This window comes from Ctenopharyngodon idella, chromosome 13 (genome assembly GCF_019924925.1).
Source record: "Ctenopharyngodon idella isolate HZGC_01 chromosome 13, HZGC01, whole genome shotgun sequence".
Lineage (NCBI taxonomy): Eukaryota > Metazoa > Chordata > Actinopteri > Cypriniformes > Xenocyprididae > Ctenopharyngodon > Ctenopharyngodon idella.
Genome location: NC_067232.1, coordinates 192,302 through 212,500, shown reverse-complemented (window position 1 = coordinate 212,500; position 20,199 = coordinate 192,302). Strand labels below are relative to the sequence as shown.

The window sequence follows — 20,199 nt, the reverse complement described above, 5'->3', positions numbered from 1 at the left end:
TCTGCCAGGCAATGTGTACAAAAATCATGGCACCATGTCTTAAAAACAACATACCACATATTTTTCTGGTACTTCAAAGTCAAAACTTGGTTCAAACTCAGTGATAATTCATGATTATTCATATATACTCTATGAGAGATTGGGCTGTGTGTGTTCTGAGAGTGAGAGTGTGCCAGGGTGTCGTTTGTTTGACACGCTCTAAATGGAAAACAAAAGCAGCACATGGTTTAATGGTACGTTTGGCCAGACAGTAAGCTGCATACCAAGACTATGGAAGATCGTCCCCCGGCAACCAGCCTGAGTGTGTGTGTGTGTGTGTGTGTGTGTGTGGCCAATGGGGGTGTGTGTGTGTGTGTGTGTGTGTGTGTGTGATTGCTCATTAACTCTTACACATCAGAACTCCTACAACTTTCAGTAAATTGATTCAAAAGAACTTATTCACAGAATGGAATCAAAACTCAGTTGTCATTTATCTTAAATAATAATAATAAAAAATAAATTTAAAATAAAATAAAATATAAAATAATAACCGATTCACAACACAGTGTTATTTACTTTAAATATTAACCACACAATAACGTATTTAATAATAAACATTAAATATATAATAAACAATAAATAAATATTCAATACATATTGTCCAGCCCTAGTTGGTAAATTTTTTGTAATAAAAAAATATTACATAAAATTAAAAAATATATAGAAATTCCAGAACACCATAAAATTAACTAAATAATTTTTTTTATATACTTTAAATAATAAATATATCACCCAGTCCAAGTTGGTTAATTTTAAATAATTAAAAAAAGAATATATTGTAAACATTTTTTATTTCAACCACCCCTAGCTGATTACTTTTATATAATAAAAACATTATATAGAATATATTGTAAATAATTACATCAACAAGCTCTAGGTGGCTAATTTTATTTGTTAAAAAAATTCTAATATTTTCTATACATTACGTCATCCATCCCTGGTTGGTTATTTTTTTTTTTTTTTTTTTTTTTAAATAAACAAAATAATTTTGAATATACTATATACATTATATCATCCAGGCCTGATTGGCTAATTTTATATTGGCAACAACATAACAAAGACCATATCAAAAATATTTGTTATATCTCCCAGCCCTCCCAAAATATTGAATATATCATAACTGTTTAATATATTGCCGAACCCTGGTTTTGTCTGCTGTTACTTTAAAAAAAATGTTCCAGCCTGATTTGACACATTGACAGAGCTCATAACTGCCATGACGTTCTGTTCCTGTTGTTTATGGTGCAGTGAGATGCTGAAAAAAGTAGTATTTCCATACAGCAAACCTTATCGTAATCAACGATTCACGTTGTACATTGAAATAAACATCAAGTCTTTATTCCAGAAAGTGCTGACAGACTGGAACTACTGGAAAAGGGAATATTTATTGTCATGAAAGTGTGTGTTTAGTCTACAGAAGATTGGCCATCTGCCTCCTGGAACAAGACTGATGTGATACAGCAACACATATCGCTGTCTGAACACCCCCACAGTCCAGGCTGTGTGTCCTCCACAGCAGGTGTCAAAGGAGGCGGGACAAACCATCTGTACTTGATTTAAGGGGACAAGTGGACCTATAAATCGGTGGTTTATACATAAAGGGGGTGTTCAGAAAGCCTGACTAAAGTCTGATGTACAACAAGTAGGTGTCAAATCAAGTTTTGATTCAGCAGGTGCTACATGTACAAGATCAGACCAGGGTTATTATAGTTAACTCAAACCATTAAAACATTTTTGTTGCTTGAAATAAAATAACAATCACAAGCTCTGACATGCAATCTCATCTTTAAAAACACTATAAACATATTATTCAAACTATTATGAAATCAAATGATTTTTTTTAATAATCCACATTTATGAAAAGTGATTACGGTATATAACTCAGTTTGTGTACTCTTTCTGCATGTGCACTAAAAGTATGCACTTCACTGGGGGATGGGAAAGTCCATAAAGTGTGCATTAAGACAGAACAGCGACATAATGTTATGCCATTACAAAATTGTGCCTTGATACCACAGACCTCTAACCATTTGCATTAGCATGTTAAAATAAGCATATTAACCAAATAAAGAATACATGGATGCATACTTCAAAAACCCCACTTAAAAAGTATACCACCCCGGCACCTTTGGCTGACTGTTTTCAGCATATGTGATTTGGGACACACTAATTTCTCTGACTCCTGACCTTTGCAAGCATATCACGCAGCTTTCTAGAACCAGCCAGACACAACAGCTCTGACTGGCATCTAAAACCAATAGGTAGTATATAGGCTATGTATGAAATGAGTTTTTGACACGATTATGCTGCCATCTAGTGGTGACTTCACTAAGCGCACTGGTCAGCGGATATCAATTTTCAGGTGTTTTTGACAGACAACGAGTTCTTAAATCTGAATCAATGCAAAGCAATAACACATTAAATCTAAAAAAGTTCAATTCTTATATGTGATTCACTGACATCAACCAACTCTGGACAACACCAAAGTACTACTTCCAGCCAGGCTATTTCAGTCAATGTGATAATTAACACAGTCATGTACTGTAAGTTTTTAAATTACGCAGTTTTTTTTCTTTTTTTTTTTTTCACTAATGTCCTGTGCTGCGTCAAATTTTTTATGCCCTCACTAACTCACTAACTTCCCTCCGTCTCGCTCATTTGGATGTACGTCATTGTTTACGTTGCACGAGTGCCCACTACTGGCGGAACCCTTGAAATGTGTTTAAAATCGATCTTGGAATCCAAAATGGAGCTGATTTGTTATTTACAGTTTTTCTATATGACTTTGTTTTATGCACCATTCTATAGGCCTGTATGTATGCTTGGGCTGTTGGAGAAATCAAAACAATTACAAAAACTAAAATGATGATGATAATACAATTGACCCTTCGCAAAGACCCGCCCCCCTTAGTTACAGTTGCTTTGTCCGACAAGCCCTGGCGCTGTCACGCCACACAGAGTGAAAAATACATCGCGGAGCAATGAGGAAACTGACAACACGTCGGCAGACAAGACAGAGCAGGTCAAATTGTGTAATTTTTTAAGAAATTCGAACAATAAAAACCGTTTTGTGGCTCTTTAATGTGTCATGACAGATCGCTGTAGCGCCTCAGATCAAGCGTCTCGTGAACCGATCATCTCTTATAGCATCAAATAAACATGAATGAACATGAGAAGGAATGTCCTTTCAAACGCGGAAAGATGTCAGTACACACCATTTTTCAAGTTCAAGTCCACCGAGGTTAGTCTTCTAACTCCTGACTGCTTTGTCGGACAAAATGGCGGATTCGGCGTTATGATTGGTTAGATAGCTTGTCAATCAAACTCCCAGCGAAGGGTCAATTAACTATAACTGAAATATAAAAATATAAAAAAAACAGTCGGCTTAAGGTAGCTACAAGTATTATGTGGTTAGATGTCAAAATAACTCCAATTATATCATACACTAGAGTTGTATGGGGTGGAGGTAAATTAAGCGTGATCTGCTGTGACATCCAAATTGTGTTGCATTGTGGTCTATGGATCTGCCTAAAGTGTATATATTGAGTAGACTTGCTCCCTCTGTCAAAATTGAGGGGTTGAAGGTCTGTCTAAATAAACGCCCCTCACCCACTTGACGAAGTTAAATGCACTTGTCGCAAAATGTCGGCGGGGAATCCTCTAAGGGTAACTGCTTAGGGAAGTTCGAGAGTGTATGTCTAACAGTAGAGTTAAAGGGTTAGTTCACCCACAAATTGTCATTAGTTACTCACCCTCATGTCGTTCCAAACCCTGATCGCTTTTCATGATGAACAGATTTAATTTAGGCTTTTATTCACGTAAACATTGATCAGTGAACATAAACCGAAGCTCAACCGAACCTGAATGATGTGCGAGAACAAACCTCTTCCGAAAGCTGAAGCGTGCTGCATAACCAATGAGATTAATTCTCGTGTGTTATGCAGCACGTTTGAGCTTTCGGAAGAGGTATGTTCTCGCACGTCAAAAAGCAATCAAGTCTCTTCAGAAAATTTGGACTAAACCACTCAATTAATATGCAATTGCAAGGCTGTCTATGGAGGAGTCAGAGAGCTTTTGGATTTCATCAAATATATCTTAATCTGTGTTCTGAAGATGAACGAAGGTCTTATGAGTGTGGAAAGACATGAGGGTGAGTAATTAATGAATTTTTGGGTGAACTCTTTAAATGCAGCCATGGGTCTGGTCTCTCTCTGGATTCATTTCCATTCAGTGACGCAAAAATGAGATTGCTGACCTACATAGATGAATGATGATTAGTGGCAGACACTTCAGTTCAGCTGATGGCTGTTAAATACGGTCAATGTGGCCCAAATTCAAGGGCTGGAAAATCGGGATTTCAAAAACATTAGAGTTATAAAAATCCAATAGAGTTATAAAAATTCAAATTAAATGTAATTGTACTTTAAATGTCAAGACCCAGTGTTGTTCACTCGTGGCAATATTAAAGCAAAGAGATTCATGACGCAGGACTGTTTGATCAGTAAACTCTTTAACAGCAGGTTCCACCTTGGTCTAACATACACAGTCACTTTATTTGTGCTCTTTAGATCTTTAAGACTTTTCTGGAAAGCATTTCAAAAGGTAAAGGTATAAAAACTGCTCTAAAATTCAAGATAACATATCCTATCCTATAATAAAACACATTCATATGCTCTTATTTTTGAAGATATTCTTAGTAACAGAAAGCCAGGCTCCGTCTACACAAATGAAATGCTCAAAATGAAAGTAGTCAGCTGTACTCTTCAGCCCTTTATCAGACTCTTCATCAGTGAGCCAGGCCTGTGTTTGCAGAGCTGAATCACTCATTACAGGAAAGATACTGCGGAGTATGAAAAAGAGAGAAGGTGAGGTAGAAAGAAGGTCTATTAGCAGAAGAATTTTGGGCGTAGACAAAACCCATGGATTTCGATAATATGGAAACAGAATGGAGTAAAAATGTATTTATAAATTATTACGTATGTATTTTAAAATTACTAATCGCGTGTGTGTGTGTGTGTATGTATGCATATATATATATATATATATATATATATATATATATATATATAGAGAGAGAGAGAGAGAGAGAGAGAAATATAAATAAAATATAAAAAAAATAAGTATATAAAAATAAAATTATTATAATTATTATATTTATAAAATAAAAATTATATAATAATTGCATAATTTAAAATAAAATATTAAGAAAAAATGTATTTTATAATCCCTTCTGCTTCCATATGAAACTACATTATAGTTATCAGAGCCATTCATAACAAAGAGGTTTATAATAATTTTCTGAGGAGAGTGATATTTTGTATATTAATATATGCATATTTTGAATATACTGCATTACATGACTTAAGTCAATTTCTTTGACAGGAACAAAAAAAGAGAGAACATATTACACCTGTGTTAGCATCACTTCATTGGTTACCTGTTCGATTCAGAGTTGATTTTAAGGTTTTAGTATTTGTATTTAAATCACTTCATGATCTTGCCCCTTCTTATATTTCAGATATATACTATTCCTATACTAAAAATATATATTATTAATAAATACTATTATACATCTACAGTATATGAAAGCATGTGTTGCTAAAGATGACAAAAAGATGATAAAAATTATTTAGTGCAAAAACGAAACTATCTATGACTGCAGTATTGTAATAGATTAGAAAAAGAGTGCTTTTTCTTTCTGCAAGAGCAGCGCTCACATGGAATTACATTCAAGCCAAGGCCGCACACAGACATAAGCGTGCATGCTTTCAATCCAACTGATTAAATTCAGCCATGTGCCTCTGCCACATGAGGAGAGCGAAAGAGATTAAGCATTATGCTCACCACAAAACCAACAGAAATGGTGAGAGAGGAGAGAAACAAGAGCAAAAGCACAGGTCAGATGATGGGAAGATTTGCGGTCTAAACCATTAACATCATCTCCTCTTTCAGGATGACATTAGTCACAGGCCGAGGGTTTGGTTAATGAATGCACAGCATTTGGCTTGAGAAAACGATTGCGTGTTGCCTGACTCACAGTTTGCCAGTGCATGAGCACCAAAGCACAAGCCAGATCAGACAATAGGTGCTAAATAAATTGTGACACAGTAGCCATTAGGTGGGTGTGTGAAAGCCTTCGTACCTTGGAGGTGGTGCTGGGGATTGTGTCTCCTGTGATCAACACAAAGTCCCAATTCATCTTCCTCCAATGGGGTAAGGCAGGGGCCACAGTGGCAGGATCCAGATTTGGATAAGTGCCGCCGCATCCTGGCACAGTCTATGTGATCGGGGCACTTGTTTGCTGAAAAAAAAAAAAAAATAATAGAAAAGATGTTAAAAGAATAAAAAGTATTAGATAAACTCAAATTATATTACCCTGCATAGTTTAACTTTCTAGTGCCCTGAAGCACTATACATCACATGTCATGTATTTGAATATTAATGTGCCTTAAAATCATTATGCATTAGTGCACCAGGTGTTAAAGGCAGTTAAAGCAAATGTTGTTCCTACGGGTATCATTAAAAGTCATCATTTCCTCTGAAGCCACATTTAGTAACCTGTGATGTTTTTATTGGTATTTTTGTTTCTAAAGGTAGAGAATATCAGTATATCCCTTTTCACATTCATAATAATGCTCTTAAATTTCATAAAAGCTCTTGACATCTGTTGTTTGTAAAGCCAGCAAACCAACGTACAAGTGGCAACTTTTGCATGATACACGCAAGGACAGAAAAGAAGGATTTGACGTAAAAGTGTCTCGTAGATGCTGTCGATAGAGCTTAACTTGCATTGAACCTGAAAATTCCTTGAAGCCTCAAAAACATTGAATGGTAATGGTGAGTAAAGTACCCAGTGACATCAATGCTATTGAATTCAATGTGTCTCATACCCTTGAGTGACTTCTAATCGCTCGAAAAATCAGTCATCGACACAAACACGCTTGAATGACTCAAATCGGTCCACAGTCGCAGTCATAAACTCAGCTCCTTCTCTTCAATGATATAATGTGATCCGGTTCTCTACAAATCCCTCCATTTTCTTTCTAATTCTCTCTGTGGGGGAGCTTGGCACTCGGTGGAGACTACAGAAGGAAATTGGGTCAGCAGCAGGTGCTGTGATAGTGCTTGTGGATTTCATTGTGGAGCAATGTTTTAGAATCACTGATGTACTATATCAGAACCCCAACAATGTCTGTTCATTTTCAGCTGCCATGAATATATGCTTCAGTGTCTTGTGATGAGTGGATCGCTATCAGTCACTCTGACATCATCTGGGGGACGTCAGTAGGAACTCACCGCTGAGCATCAACCTAATGACACATCCGGAAGAATTTAAATGAGCATGAAGCATCATCAAACCATCATCCACTCTCTGTTCTGAACGGCTCATTCTTAATGGAGGACGGGAGCTCAGCTGGACTGTGAAACTCAACTAATGGTGTGTATCTTATAAGACAAACTTGTGTAATTTGTTCATGTCCACATAACTAGATTCTGAAAGCTTTTCTTTGCTTTTACAGTCACAATTTAATATACACAGGCCTCCTCGAGGACGATGTGTTTCCAGGCAACAAAAAAAAAAAAAAAAAGAGCTGTTATAAAAGGGTAGAAGAGCCCTGTCAAGGCAAATGCTAACATAAGCCACAGCAGGAATGTACATAGAATATATGTTCATCTATGTTCTAATTAGGGTTGCAAAGGGGTGGAAAATTTCTGGTAAATTTCCAGAAACTTTCCATGGGAAATTAAGCTAGGGAATTTTGTAAATATTCAAAAACTTAACGAGAATTTATGGGAATTAATTGGAAATTTGGGGTAATTTATACAAACTGTATCATATACAAACATAATATAAACATTCTGTTTGGTCATAATCAGAAATACATTTAAGACATTTAAGTTCCCTGTTATAGACTAACCTGCAATTTTGCAAATTTCCATTTTATTACCGTTAATTCCTATATATTCCTTGTTAATCCCCGTTGGAAATTTTCCAACCCTAGTTCTAACACACACTTTGGAAAACCTATTAATAAACTAGAAGTGATTTTATATCAAGCCCCTGATTTTACATCATACATAAAGTGTCGACCCAACACAGCACCAAAATTTTTTGACAAATACACTACCGTTCAAAAGTTTGAGGTTGGTACGATTTTTGAAATGTTTTTGAAAAAAGGCTCACCAAGGCTGAATTTATTTGATCAAAAATACAGTAAACGTTATGAAATATATTATTACAATTTAAAATAACTGTTTTATATTTTAATACAGTTTAAAGCTGCAGTCCTGAAGTTTTGCCTCTTTGTCGCCATCTGTTTGAAACCTGCAATTGCAGTTATATGCGGAATTATTATTGTTATGTGCGTTGTGCATCGGCATGACTTTGTGCGGATGAATCTAATGTTTGGTGTCAGTCACCACATCGGTGTGGATACTGTACTTCGGAAACAGATTCTACGTCTTGGAAGTATGACCAAAATAAGAATTTTCACGGGAAAATGTCATCTGAACAAGTAAGTAACAAATCTGCCATTTTTGTTCTGACCAACTGAGAAAAAAGCATTAGGCCTACAATAAATCGCGCTGCCAATGGTGATTAAATCTAACAATCGTTTAGCTCGTATCATGCCAGACCATTCAAATGATTATTATTATTATTCTTTGTTCTCAAATTGTTAATGTTAACAACATCAGCATTGCGTGACTATGTGTATTTAGTGTGTATTAACGTTACCTGGAGATTTCAATTTCTGTAGCCACTCCGCAGTCCGACGTATTTTGCTTTTGACCACGGGTGAATCTCCAGTTTTCACTGATGATTGTCATTTGGATCTTTCTGGATTACAATCCGCCATCTAAATGATAAGTTTAGCTGCTGTGAGAAAAGGCTATAACTGATCCGCTAAAAGCAGCATCCTCACATGATATAGCTACTAGCTGGGACTCCTTCCTTTCTGTTTACAGACGTGACGTAATGACGCAAAGACGAACGACTGAATGCTCGAATTTCCCGTGGAAACCCACCAGTACCACTCTTATTATAAAACATTATTACAAGCTTACCGTTGTGAATCAACCTAAGGTAAGGAGATAGTTTTGAACACTGGCTGGTTATGTACTTGGTCAGAAATTGATTTTGGATCTTTTTTAACCAAAAAAAAGTTACGGACTGCAGCTTTAAAATGAATTTATTCCTGTAATGTCAAAATTTGAATTTTGAATTTTCAGCATCATTACTCCAGTCTTTAGTGTCACATGATCCTTCAGATATCATTCTAATATACTGATTTGGTAATTTTTATTATTATCACATATGAAAACAGTTATGCAGCTTAATAATTTTATGGAAACTGTGATACTTTTTTTCCCCAGGATTCATCTTTGATGAATAGAAATTTCAAAAGAACAGCATTTGTTTGAAATAGAAATCATTTGTAACATAAGTATGAACTGCACATCTGTCACCCAACATGCTGGCATCTGCCTGGTTGGCTAGTTTCGACTGATTTACGCCAAAAATACCATAGGGTTTAAATCGGCTTACAATGTTTGACATCAACAATAAAAAAAAGGAAAGTTTTTCTTCCTCCCTATGCATGTTTATATGGTGACCTGCAAATAAAAATCAATATCTTTATCTTCAAATGTGTGCTGGTGGTGTGGCGCACCAGTTAACTAACTGGAAGGTGCCTGGATCGATCACTGTAAGGATATTAGCTTTGACTATATCAACATTGTAACCTTTATTAGGTGTTGCTTATCCTCCTGCCGCTAAATATGCATTGATTTCTGCTCACCACTAGTCATAGACATCATCATCCCTCATTAGTCTTCATAAAACACCACCAGATTGCTTTTAAATCTGGACGAGGAGTCATGAGAACTGAGATTAACTGACTAATGAGGTGCAACTGTATGTGTGCATGTGAGAGATACACATTTCTCTAAACACCCCGCTGGGCCGCCCACCTCCAGCCGGTCATGGACATTAATTTATACAACCAACCACAAGCTCAAGCTGCGCTTGGAAATAAAGAGGTAATTTGGAAGCAACAGGTTTTTTAAACTACACTGCATCAAATATACTTCTATCTCAGTAACTACTTGACTTTAGTGTCATTAAGCTGAATCCTTTATCCCAAATTTCTTGCAGTACACTTACTACACAACATCAGTAAACTGATCTTTAAGGGATAGGTCACCAAAAACATATCTGTCATGATTTACTCACACTGTATGTCATTTTTTCCCCCAGTGAAACACAAAAGAAGACATACTGAACAACTGTTTTTGCCATACAATGAAAGTCAGTGGGGTTTGTATACAACTCTGGACCAAATTGACTTTTATTGCATGGACGACAAAAAAAACCCCACTGAGACCTCTTTCAAAATATCCAATTTTGTGTAGGAACCTATTGTTTTAGCTAAAAGGGCTCACTGATTATTCATCTGAAACTGTAGTGTTTCTGGTTGGAGGAGATGCTTTGATCGCCAGATCAGTCAGTCCATCTCCGCTCATCCAGACATCAATGACATAACACTGATCAAAGTCAATCCTGACAGACCACTTATAATTATATTTGGACTCTCTGAAGGAGAAGTGAGATGGGCATTTATGTGTACAATCATCATATGACACATGTAAACCTTGAAAAGGAAGGCAAGAGTGAAAGAGTGAATCTAAATGGACACAGAGCTGTTTCTGAAGCAAATTATAGTATAATATAAAATAAAAAGTAATATTAAATTTTTTATATAATTGAACCAGTGGTGTGTTTGTTGGGAGCATTGCCCAGAAAAAATGTACAATGAGGAAAGGTATGTATATAGGATAGATATTTACTACGGATATTGTTATTGATAGCTAAAAAAAATTATAACAGTGGAAGAAAGAAGATCCTCCAAGCTTGGTTCAATGGACTCAGAGACTGAAACAATTTTATACAATGGAAAAATGACTGCATGCCTACAAATGAAGATGGATGTTTTACAATAAATTTGGATATTAAACTAAGATAGGTTATAAAGAATAGGATGACGCGTGTTTTTAAGGGGTTTGAATGTTGGGGATGGGGAAGTTCTGTAAAAACAAAGGTAAGAAATTTAAATAAGTTTTTTAAAAAAATTGTTATATAATTCAATATAATTAAATAAACTGAGAGGCTACCACATAAGCGTGTTTGTCGACATGCTTGGCTCATTCAATCAGATGTTTCTGTTACTGTTTTAAGTATAGTGTACTCATGTGTTAACATGAAGCTAAATAAACTTTTCACTTAATTCCAAAATAAATAAATAAATGTGATTAGGTATGTTCTATATGTATTTATACTTAAAAATAATAATAAAAAAATCATAAATTGAATACTACTACTACTACTAATGATAAAATAAGAAATGCTTATGTAATCTATAAAACATTTTTGGTTTGAATTTTCAGTATGATTAACTAAACTGGAAAACATATTGTTATCATGGTATAAAATTAATTTTTTAATTATTTATTAATAATTGCTCAATATAGGATTTAGGTCTTATCTATGGAAGCATGTGTCCAACGCTGAATAAAAAATAAAAAAGGTAAACAACTTTTTATTTCACAATTCTGATATCTTTCTCACTGCGTGATAGCGTCAGAATTGTGAGATATAACTCTAAGAGAAATAAGGTCAGTTTTTTTTCCCTCAGAATTGGACTTTATAACTCAATTGCAAGTTTATATCACACATTTCTGAGAAAAGAAGAATTGTGAGTTTATATCTCGCAAGCTTCCTTATTTATCTCACTAGTTCACATTTAAACAAGAAAAAAATGAAGTCTCATTGGGTGGATTCTTCTTGGGCACTATTGCGATGAAATCAAGTATACAATTAGGTAACTCAGAAATAAGAAATTTAACTGATTGTAAACACCTTGTTCTGGTCCTTTTGTTTATGAACACATCTGTAACTTTCCTTAAAAAACCAAACAAAAAAACAATTCACCAAAACCTCCAATAGGTATGATCCTCCCAGGAGGCTATGGATAATCATATTTTCTCAAAACATCTCTGGTCATTTGCTGTGCCAAGGAAAAGCGCACATGATTACATAAGAAAGATCAGCATATCATAAAGCTGGATTAAAAATGAATATTTCTAACCATCTGCTGCTGGCTCAGAAATCATTAACCAATCTCTGACTGGGAAGAAAGCCAACATCAGCACAGAACTACAGCATGAGAACAGCGACACACTTACGTGGCAATATTGACAGTTTCCCCTTACTTCGTGAGGTAGGATGTTAATCATAAGTGGCCACAAATGTTAAAAAACATGTTAAAGGGATCATTCACACAAAAATGAAAATTCTGTCATCATTTACTCACCCTCAAGTTGTTCCAAACCTGTATGAATTACTTTCTTCTGCTGAAGACAAAAGAAGGTATTTTGAAAAATGTCGGTAAGCAAACAGTTTCTGGTACCCATTGACTTCCATAGTATTTTTTTTTTCCATACTAGGGAAGTCAATGGGGTCCATCAATTGTTTGGTTACCCATATTCTTCTTCTTTTGTGTTCAGCAGAAGAAAGTAATTTTCGGGTGAACTATCCCTTTAAGAAGCAATAAATTTAAAAAAATTTCAGCTGGATAATAACCTTGCAGTTGTGATAGGAGATGAACAGGAAAGTGTGGATGGATAAGGGAAAACTCCCATTGTGTGGACTTCCTGTTGCTCCACTTAAAGTCAAGCTAAGTGCCAGTTCTTTTGCCTGTTTAAACTGGCTCTCTTTCATGCCTGCATATTTAATCAGATCTTAATCTCATAAAGTCATATTATTAACTTAGACTTTACATTCCTGATAAAATCAAATGCATGCAAATGCAAAGGTCGCTGGGTGTTTAGGCACCACTATGCATTTGTTAAGGTGTTCACAATGGTTTTAGTACACCGCTATGTGGTTACTAGATGTTCTGGGTGGTTGCTTCCTGGTCCAAGTAAAACAAACTCACCGCCAAGTTTTGATGATATTCTGGGATCTAGATTCGGCTTGGGTATCTCCTTCAGTGTAAATCTAAGGGATGTTTTCACCTGTTGAATCACTTTAAACAGCAATACCACATAATTTGATATATCATTAAGGTCTGAAGCATTGTGCCTACATATGTCTACATTCTCACACAATATCCTTGATCTAAAAAAAGACCTTCAGAGATACTCCAAGATATCGGCTATGTGCTCACTGTTTCCTTCCATTTGTCTCTTTCTCACTATCATTACTTATTAACTTCATGGGAACGGGCTACTATCCCTGCTGCTATGGAAACTATGTTGTCCGGCTAACACCCACTTGTTGTCAGGTTGTAATCACGTGTTGCCAGGCACATGTGATTACAACTGGATCACACTGTATGGGTCGGTAACCATCACTAGGTTACGTTTTGCACAAACATGATGGGACTCTCAAATGCCAAATGTAAATATTATGGTACAAGAATGTGATAATCATTAACCATTACAATGGTATATCTCAAAGCACCAAAAACAATTGATCTGATCAGCGTCACTGTAACATGGTCTTGTGTAGCCAGACCTTCAGACTGACAGCAGAAGGTCTGGACTCCATAGCAGCTTTCACTGGCCAAGGACCGCCCAGAGGCCGTACGACTGACATGTAAAGCAACCAATCACAGTTTGTTTTGTTCCACGTCATGTTAAAGGGGACCTATAATGCCGAATTTTGTGTGTCCCTTTAAATGCAAATGAGCTGCTGCTCCCGGCCACTTTCCAAAAGAGGGCGGAGCTTTAACAGCTCACGTTTCGGTTGCTCAACAACAACAAAGCTGGAGAATCTCACGCAGCCAAAATGACGATTGTCAGTAACGGTGTTCAGATTTACATTGTTCAAACCGGAGTCGGACACTGATGGAGAGACTCAGGAAGAAGTTACAACTTTTAGAAAGCAACTGGACATTTCTGAATGGTTAGTGGATAAATTTATGTTGCTGTGGCGTTGATTCAACTCATCTACTGGCATGTGCCATCATGTTAATCTTTTGTGCAAATCCAGCGTTGAATTGACCCTCGTTTGTGAAGCAGTCTGGTGTAAAATGACGACATGGTAACAACACTCTACTACAACAACTCTTCCTCTTCTCTAAAGCAGCCCAACATGGCCTCACCCCCTTTCTTGCATTCTCGGGGGCAGGGTTTATGTAAATTAGGCTTAGTGATGTCACTAACCCGGGAAGAAGCTCATCATAGTCCCTACCAGCCATTTGTTGTAGTCCTTAAACAGAGAATTCTGTAAAAGAAAATATCTCCCTTTGCATTCAACTTTAAGCATCGTAACTTTGCAGATGTCGTTTATGTTCAAACAGCAACATTACACACTAACTAAAGTTAAAAAAGTGAAATCATATTTAACCACCCCTTTAAGTACTGCACATACTTTTGAAAATCCAGTGTTTAGTTGATCCTAATAAGCACTCATTGTCATAGCTGTAAACACGACGGCTTTCTTCTTCCATGAGGGGGTTTGGCATCATGGCGGGTTTGTTTCCAGGCGGACCGTTAAAGAACGTAAAACAGACGTCTCCCAGGAATCCTGTAGAATTCAACCAATTAGATGACGACTTTGAAACTCCTGAACTGTTTCCCCATTTTGTGTGCCATATGAATAAGATGTTCAGCCAACGGTCCGTGACGTCTGAGGCAGAGACTAACACGGTGCTAACCAGTGGCATGCCAAACACACTGTATAGTCTTTACTGTATGAATTAAATATAAATTGATACATAATAAAGATACAAAAATGATTCAGTCAAAAGCAGTGAGTGATTTTGTCAACAGTTTATTAGGCTGCTGTTCCTTTAAGAACGAATGCACGAATCTAATATACGGTTACACATCCGATTTGCTTTAAACTGTTGACGCTCACCAACCCGGGAAGAAGCTCGTCGTAGTCCCTACCAGCCATTTGGTTGTAGTCCTTAATAAACAGAGTTCTTTAAAAGAAAATATCTCCCTTTGCATTCACCTTTGAGCGCCATAACTTTGCAGATGTTGTTTATGCTCAAACAGCAACAGTAAACACCGCACCGCATTTGAGTACTTTTTAGCGGCTTATTGTGATTAATAACACTCTAACGTGTCAATAACTTAAAATAATACAGCGAAGTAAAAAAATGTAACACTTTAGAAAATCGATTTTTGAAGTTTGTGAATCAATGCGAATCGGCAGAAGATAGAATCGAATCATATGTGTATTGATTTTTTTTCTCCCACCTCTAATATATACCAATAAATTAATCATGTGAATAAATGTGAGTAGAAAAGGTGTAGTAGAGTATGCAGGTTTCCACACCTCATTTGCACAGAGTAACTGATAGCAATTGAAGGATCATTTGAATAGTTACATTCAAGAGCAATAAAATATTTGATTGTGGGAAATTCTAGGTACGACACATTCAGCTGGAAAGACTTGTACAGTAAAAGGGACGTGTGAATACAGATGGATACTTACTAGGGATTATCCAACAAATGACTAGAATTTAACAGCCATTCAAAGGCAGACAGACGTCTGGTCATGGAACCCGAAACCAGCTTATTCAGTTTTTAAAAATATGCTGTTTTACATATCCTCAGTACTTACTATCCTTTCAAAAGTATAAAACAAATATAATATATTCAGAAGTCAACAAATATGTCTGTAAAATTCTCACGGATTACGCACAAAATAGATTGTGTAACATCAGACTGCACTTCAAGACTCTGAGGGTCTCTTTTATAGTCTGCCTGGCTCGGATCCTAATTATCATTAACAAAAACCCAATAATGACACACTCTCATTAGTGAGAGAAATGCAGTGAACCACAGGAAATGAGAACCCAGATTTACGCCCACATCTTTCAATAGCCACATTAAGAAACAATCACAAACCACCCTTTTGGCCAAGAAAGTTTCCGTACAGTACAGAACAAAGTGTAAGTCTCAGCTCTAAATGTGCTTTCCGCAACCAAGTTGGCAACTTGTATGTACTCAGTGTGGGAAGACTGAGGGGTGGATGTTTGCTGTGTGTTACTGAACACTCAAGGGTGTGTTTGGATTTTACAGTGCATATTTAAACCATTTGTTTGTTTGTACCTTAGCTGTATAAGAAGTACACATTTTGAGTCTCACTAATCAGGATACAGATAATATGGCCACAGCTGCTTCGTTCTCACATAGCAAGGTTTGTAAAGAGTATGTGGCCTTATTCAGGGATCTGCTGCAGAGATAAGCCACTGCTCTCAATGTGCGCTCTGCAAATCATCATTGTGACAGTAACAAGCTGTTTCCAGATCTCTGTAGAGCCTTAGATCCTCACGTTCCCCTGAGACAGCAAGAGCAGGGTCCAATTCTGCAGTTACTACAGCAACGCAGCTAACCTTTTCTCAATTCACTCCATCACCTCCGAAGAGAGCAATGCAGCACTCAGACACCTCACACTACCCAAACACATTTTATGTAAGTGCATTATGTAGCGAGCTGTAACGAGAACTGCAGCGTAATGGAAAGAGATTTTTCCCACTATATGAAACAGCAGTGTCCCTTTCTTATATATCTTTTACCCTGTGCTTTATGAGGAGCAGGTTTAAGGTGGCATTTTAAGGTTCAGATTTCAAGTTAGAGTGTCTAACAAAGCACTGAAGTGTTCTTCAGATCGGTACGCTATTGTGCAGAAACTAAAAGGCCTACCACTTAATTATACCAAAGCAGCTTCAAAAGGCAGCAATTAACATAGTTTACAAATGAAAATAAAAAGGGCTCAGGACATAGCCGTGTTGTACCTCAAACCTGACACATAAACATTTCCATGTTTTGAGCAAGCTGTATGATCATAGGCCAAGTTCAAATTATAACGAAATTGGGTATAGATTAACCAGGGCCATTTTCTTCAGGAAAAAGATCTCTACAGCACAATGATGGCCTAATAACCCCATTAATGTGATCAGTTGTCACTGTTAATTAAAACTAAAACTATTAAAGTGCCCCTATTATGCCGTTTTTAAGGTTCTAATATTGTTTTGGGAGTTTCCTACAACAGGTTTACATGCATGCAAGGTCAAAAAACACTTTCATTTTCTCATAATATACATTTAATTTCACCTCAGTTCTCAATGTTTTGTAAACAAAAATTTGTTAGAAGCAGTTCAATGAATCAGTCTCTTTAAACCCCTCCTTTCCGTGAGCCTACACTGCTCTGATTGGTCAGACGGCCAAATCCTTTGTGATTGGTCTACTGCGCGCATCGCGCGCCCATTGCCATAACTGAATGACAGCTATCAATTTGCAAGACACTGTATACAATGTATGGACAGAAAAGATAGCATCGATTTTACCATATCAATTCGAGCCCGAGTCCGACGACGAAATGTCTGAAGTAGTCGATCAACCAGAAACTGATTCGCAATCACGACTGGAGTAGGACGTTTCTCTATGGTAAGTGTCACATTAGTTTGTGTTATTTATAAGACGTGATAGCAGCGTCACTGTTGCACCTGTAGGAACTGTATCAGAATGCCAAGCAAAGCTGAAAACCTCTAAACATAAGATAAACATTTAGGCTAGATGTGTACACAGACTTTTTCGTCATAACTATTAACAAAGAAAAATGGCTATATCATTGTTTGACATTACAAGGGGTGTTTACTCTTTACAGAGATAATATTTAAACTAGTTAGCGTGGACTAGCAGCTTAACATCCTATTACAATATAATAGCTGATAATGCATTACACCTTGTAAACAAAAGTCGTGCTCCATCCTTGATCATTACTCCAAATAATAAGACAGACAAGCTGCATTAATTGACACATTTTTAGACAATATTGGACCCATATCTAAATAGCAGAACTACAGAAACGTGAGTTAGCCGGTTAGCAGAAGACATACAGACTAGGGTGTACGTTACACAACATAACATATAAAACTACGAATTTTGAACGACTGCTAGAAAATATAAACATCAATTATTAATCATACTTACAGGTTGAGATTCAGAGGAGCAAGCTGGTCCAAATAAACTGGTCATTGATCCATATTTTAAGACCAAGCATTTTGTGAATCCTGCTTTAAACTCCCTGAGGTTTGAGAAGCAGTCATCAGCAAAATGACGGGAACACAACAAAAGATTGTACTGCTGTGGTATTGTTGAAAAAATGAATATTCCCTGCTGTCTGCACTCGCAATATGCTAATGTTTCGTTGTGATGTCACAACGAAATGGCTTGGCATTCGTTTTACAAATGACTCGTTTAATTGACTCAGAGTCGACTCTTACTTTTGAGAGACAATAACTTTATACACGGTGCACTTTCAGATTTAAAACTTTGCAGGATGTTTTCATTCACTTAGACCTATGTTACACACTACATGAAAGGTAATTTTCAAAGATCCATAATAGAGGCACTTTAAAATACTATAATAGTATAAACATCAAATAGAAAAGGAACTTTAATTTGCTTTGGACAAGAAAAATCCCACACAGAAAGAGGACTTACAGGACTACTTTCCACTAGTTTCAGAAGTCCACTATACCACTAAGGTTAGCTAATGATATTCATAAATGTGCTCCTCAAACAAACAGACCAACTGGGTTGCTTTATTCACCTGCACGAAACAGGCTTGATTATCTACACACGCTCTGGTCACCATCTGTGAAATTACTGCATGGCTAGCGGCTCTAACCACAGATCTGTCTTTATCTGTGAAATATGACATGCTGTTCTGTGGCGATCAGATAATCAACAGCCTGGGGGTGGGGGGTTCACACTAAACGTGGCAGCTCTTTTCAGAAGTCACACGCTAGAGAACAACAAACAATCTACAATGGAAAACATGCATAAATACACATTAACAGCACTAGGAGATGAAATAAGAGCGAATAAGAGGAAAAGAGGGACGCAAAATTTCTATTGGTTAGCCTTTGGGCATGTTACGGAACAGTGGAAACCTTTAGAGCAATATGATAGGTAGGATGGAATTAGTTCATATATAAAGAATTATTTTAATCTTTCTTATTTGATATCCAGTTGCTGGATAAAACTATACAAGTGAGGGGTGCTCAGTATGCAGATGTGTGTCAATAGGAAAGAGATTGTGAGAGAAAGAGTTGTGCCAGTGTCCAGATGTTGTGATTCCCAGAGAGGTCTGAAAAAGAAACTCGATAATCTCTCCTCATGTTCTCCATAATTACTGCACTCACATCCCACATTCTAGCTCACACAGTCCACAATGAACCTCTTAGACTACAATGAACATTTGAGAAATCAATCAGACACTGGCTCGATGAGCATAGAACAAAAGGAGTGAAAATATACGGACTTCCTTCAAACATATTTCCAATAAAGTGCAAATAGGACACCAGATTCTGAATAAGAGGGCTTTGAATTAAAGCATAAATGCATACATAAAATCTACTATATGAAAAAAAAAAAAAAGTAAATAAAAAATGTACGACAATAGCATCTGCTTATGGTACCGGGTTTAACAATTATTGCCTGATTTAAAACAAATTTTAGCGAAGTATAAAAATATGCTTTAAAAAAATGCAATATTAAGTTAACTTCCACCAAAGCTACAATTAAGAAGTTTAAGTTCAGCTAGAAGTTCTCTCCCACATCAAATTTAATTAAGTAAAATTAAAATGTAATGTACAAATAGATGACTGTGTATATTCAAAATGAATATGTTGGCTTTGCAATGTAAACATCATGTTAAAAGCATGCAAATAAGACCTACACATTAACACATTCATTTTAATGCAATATCAACTAATCTCTCTATCCACCAAGAGGTCCTTGACCTTAAACCAGTTTTTAACAACACTTTAATAGTACAGGATCCAAATAACTGGGAAAAACACAACAAGGAAATTCCATTCCATTTTCCTTTCCTCCTTCATGTTTGTTTCTCCACTTGTTTAACCGGATTAGGGTTTATATAGACACTCTGACTCCTGTTTATTCTAATTGGCATATCTACAACTTCAAAAGTGTAATAAAGAAGAACCCACATGCCAAAACTAAAGCAATTCACAAGTATGAAAAATATTTAAATTCACAGTCAGCTTTGGAAATCAAAGATATAGGCTAACATTAAATTAAAATTCCATTTTAACCACTTTAGATAGCGTT

The 20,199-nt window shown here is 36.4% G+C and overlaps 1 protein-coding gene across 1 annotated transcript in view; it reads right to left on the bottom strand.

The window, feature by feature from the left end:
- Positions 1-20,199, bottom strand: part of LOC127525538 (neural proliferation differentiation and control protein 1-like) — a 29,215-nt gene that overhangs the window by 8,525 nt on the left and 491 nt on the right. Inside the window, exon 2 of the mRNA XM_051918146.1 lies at positions 6,182-6,340. Within this exon, the coding sequence (XP_051774106.1) occupies positions 6,182-6,340 (159 nt within the window). The remainder of the gene's footprint in view (positions 1-6,181; positions 6,341-20,199) is intronic.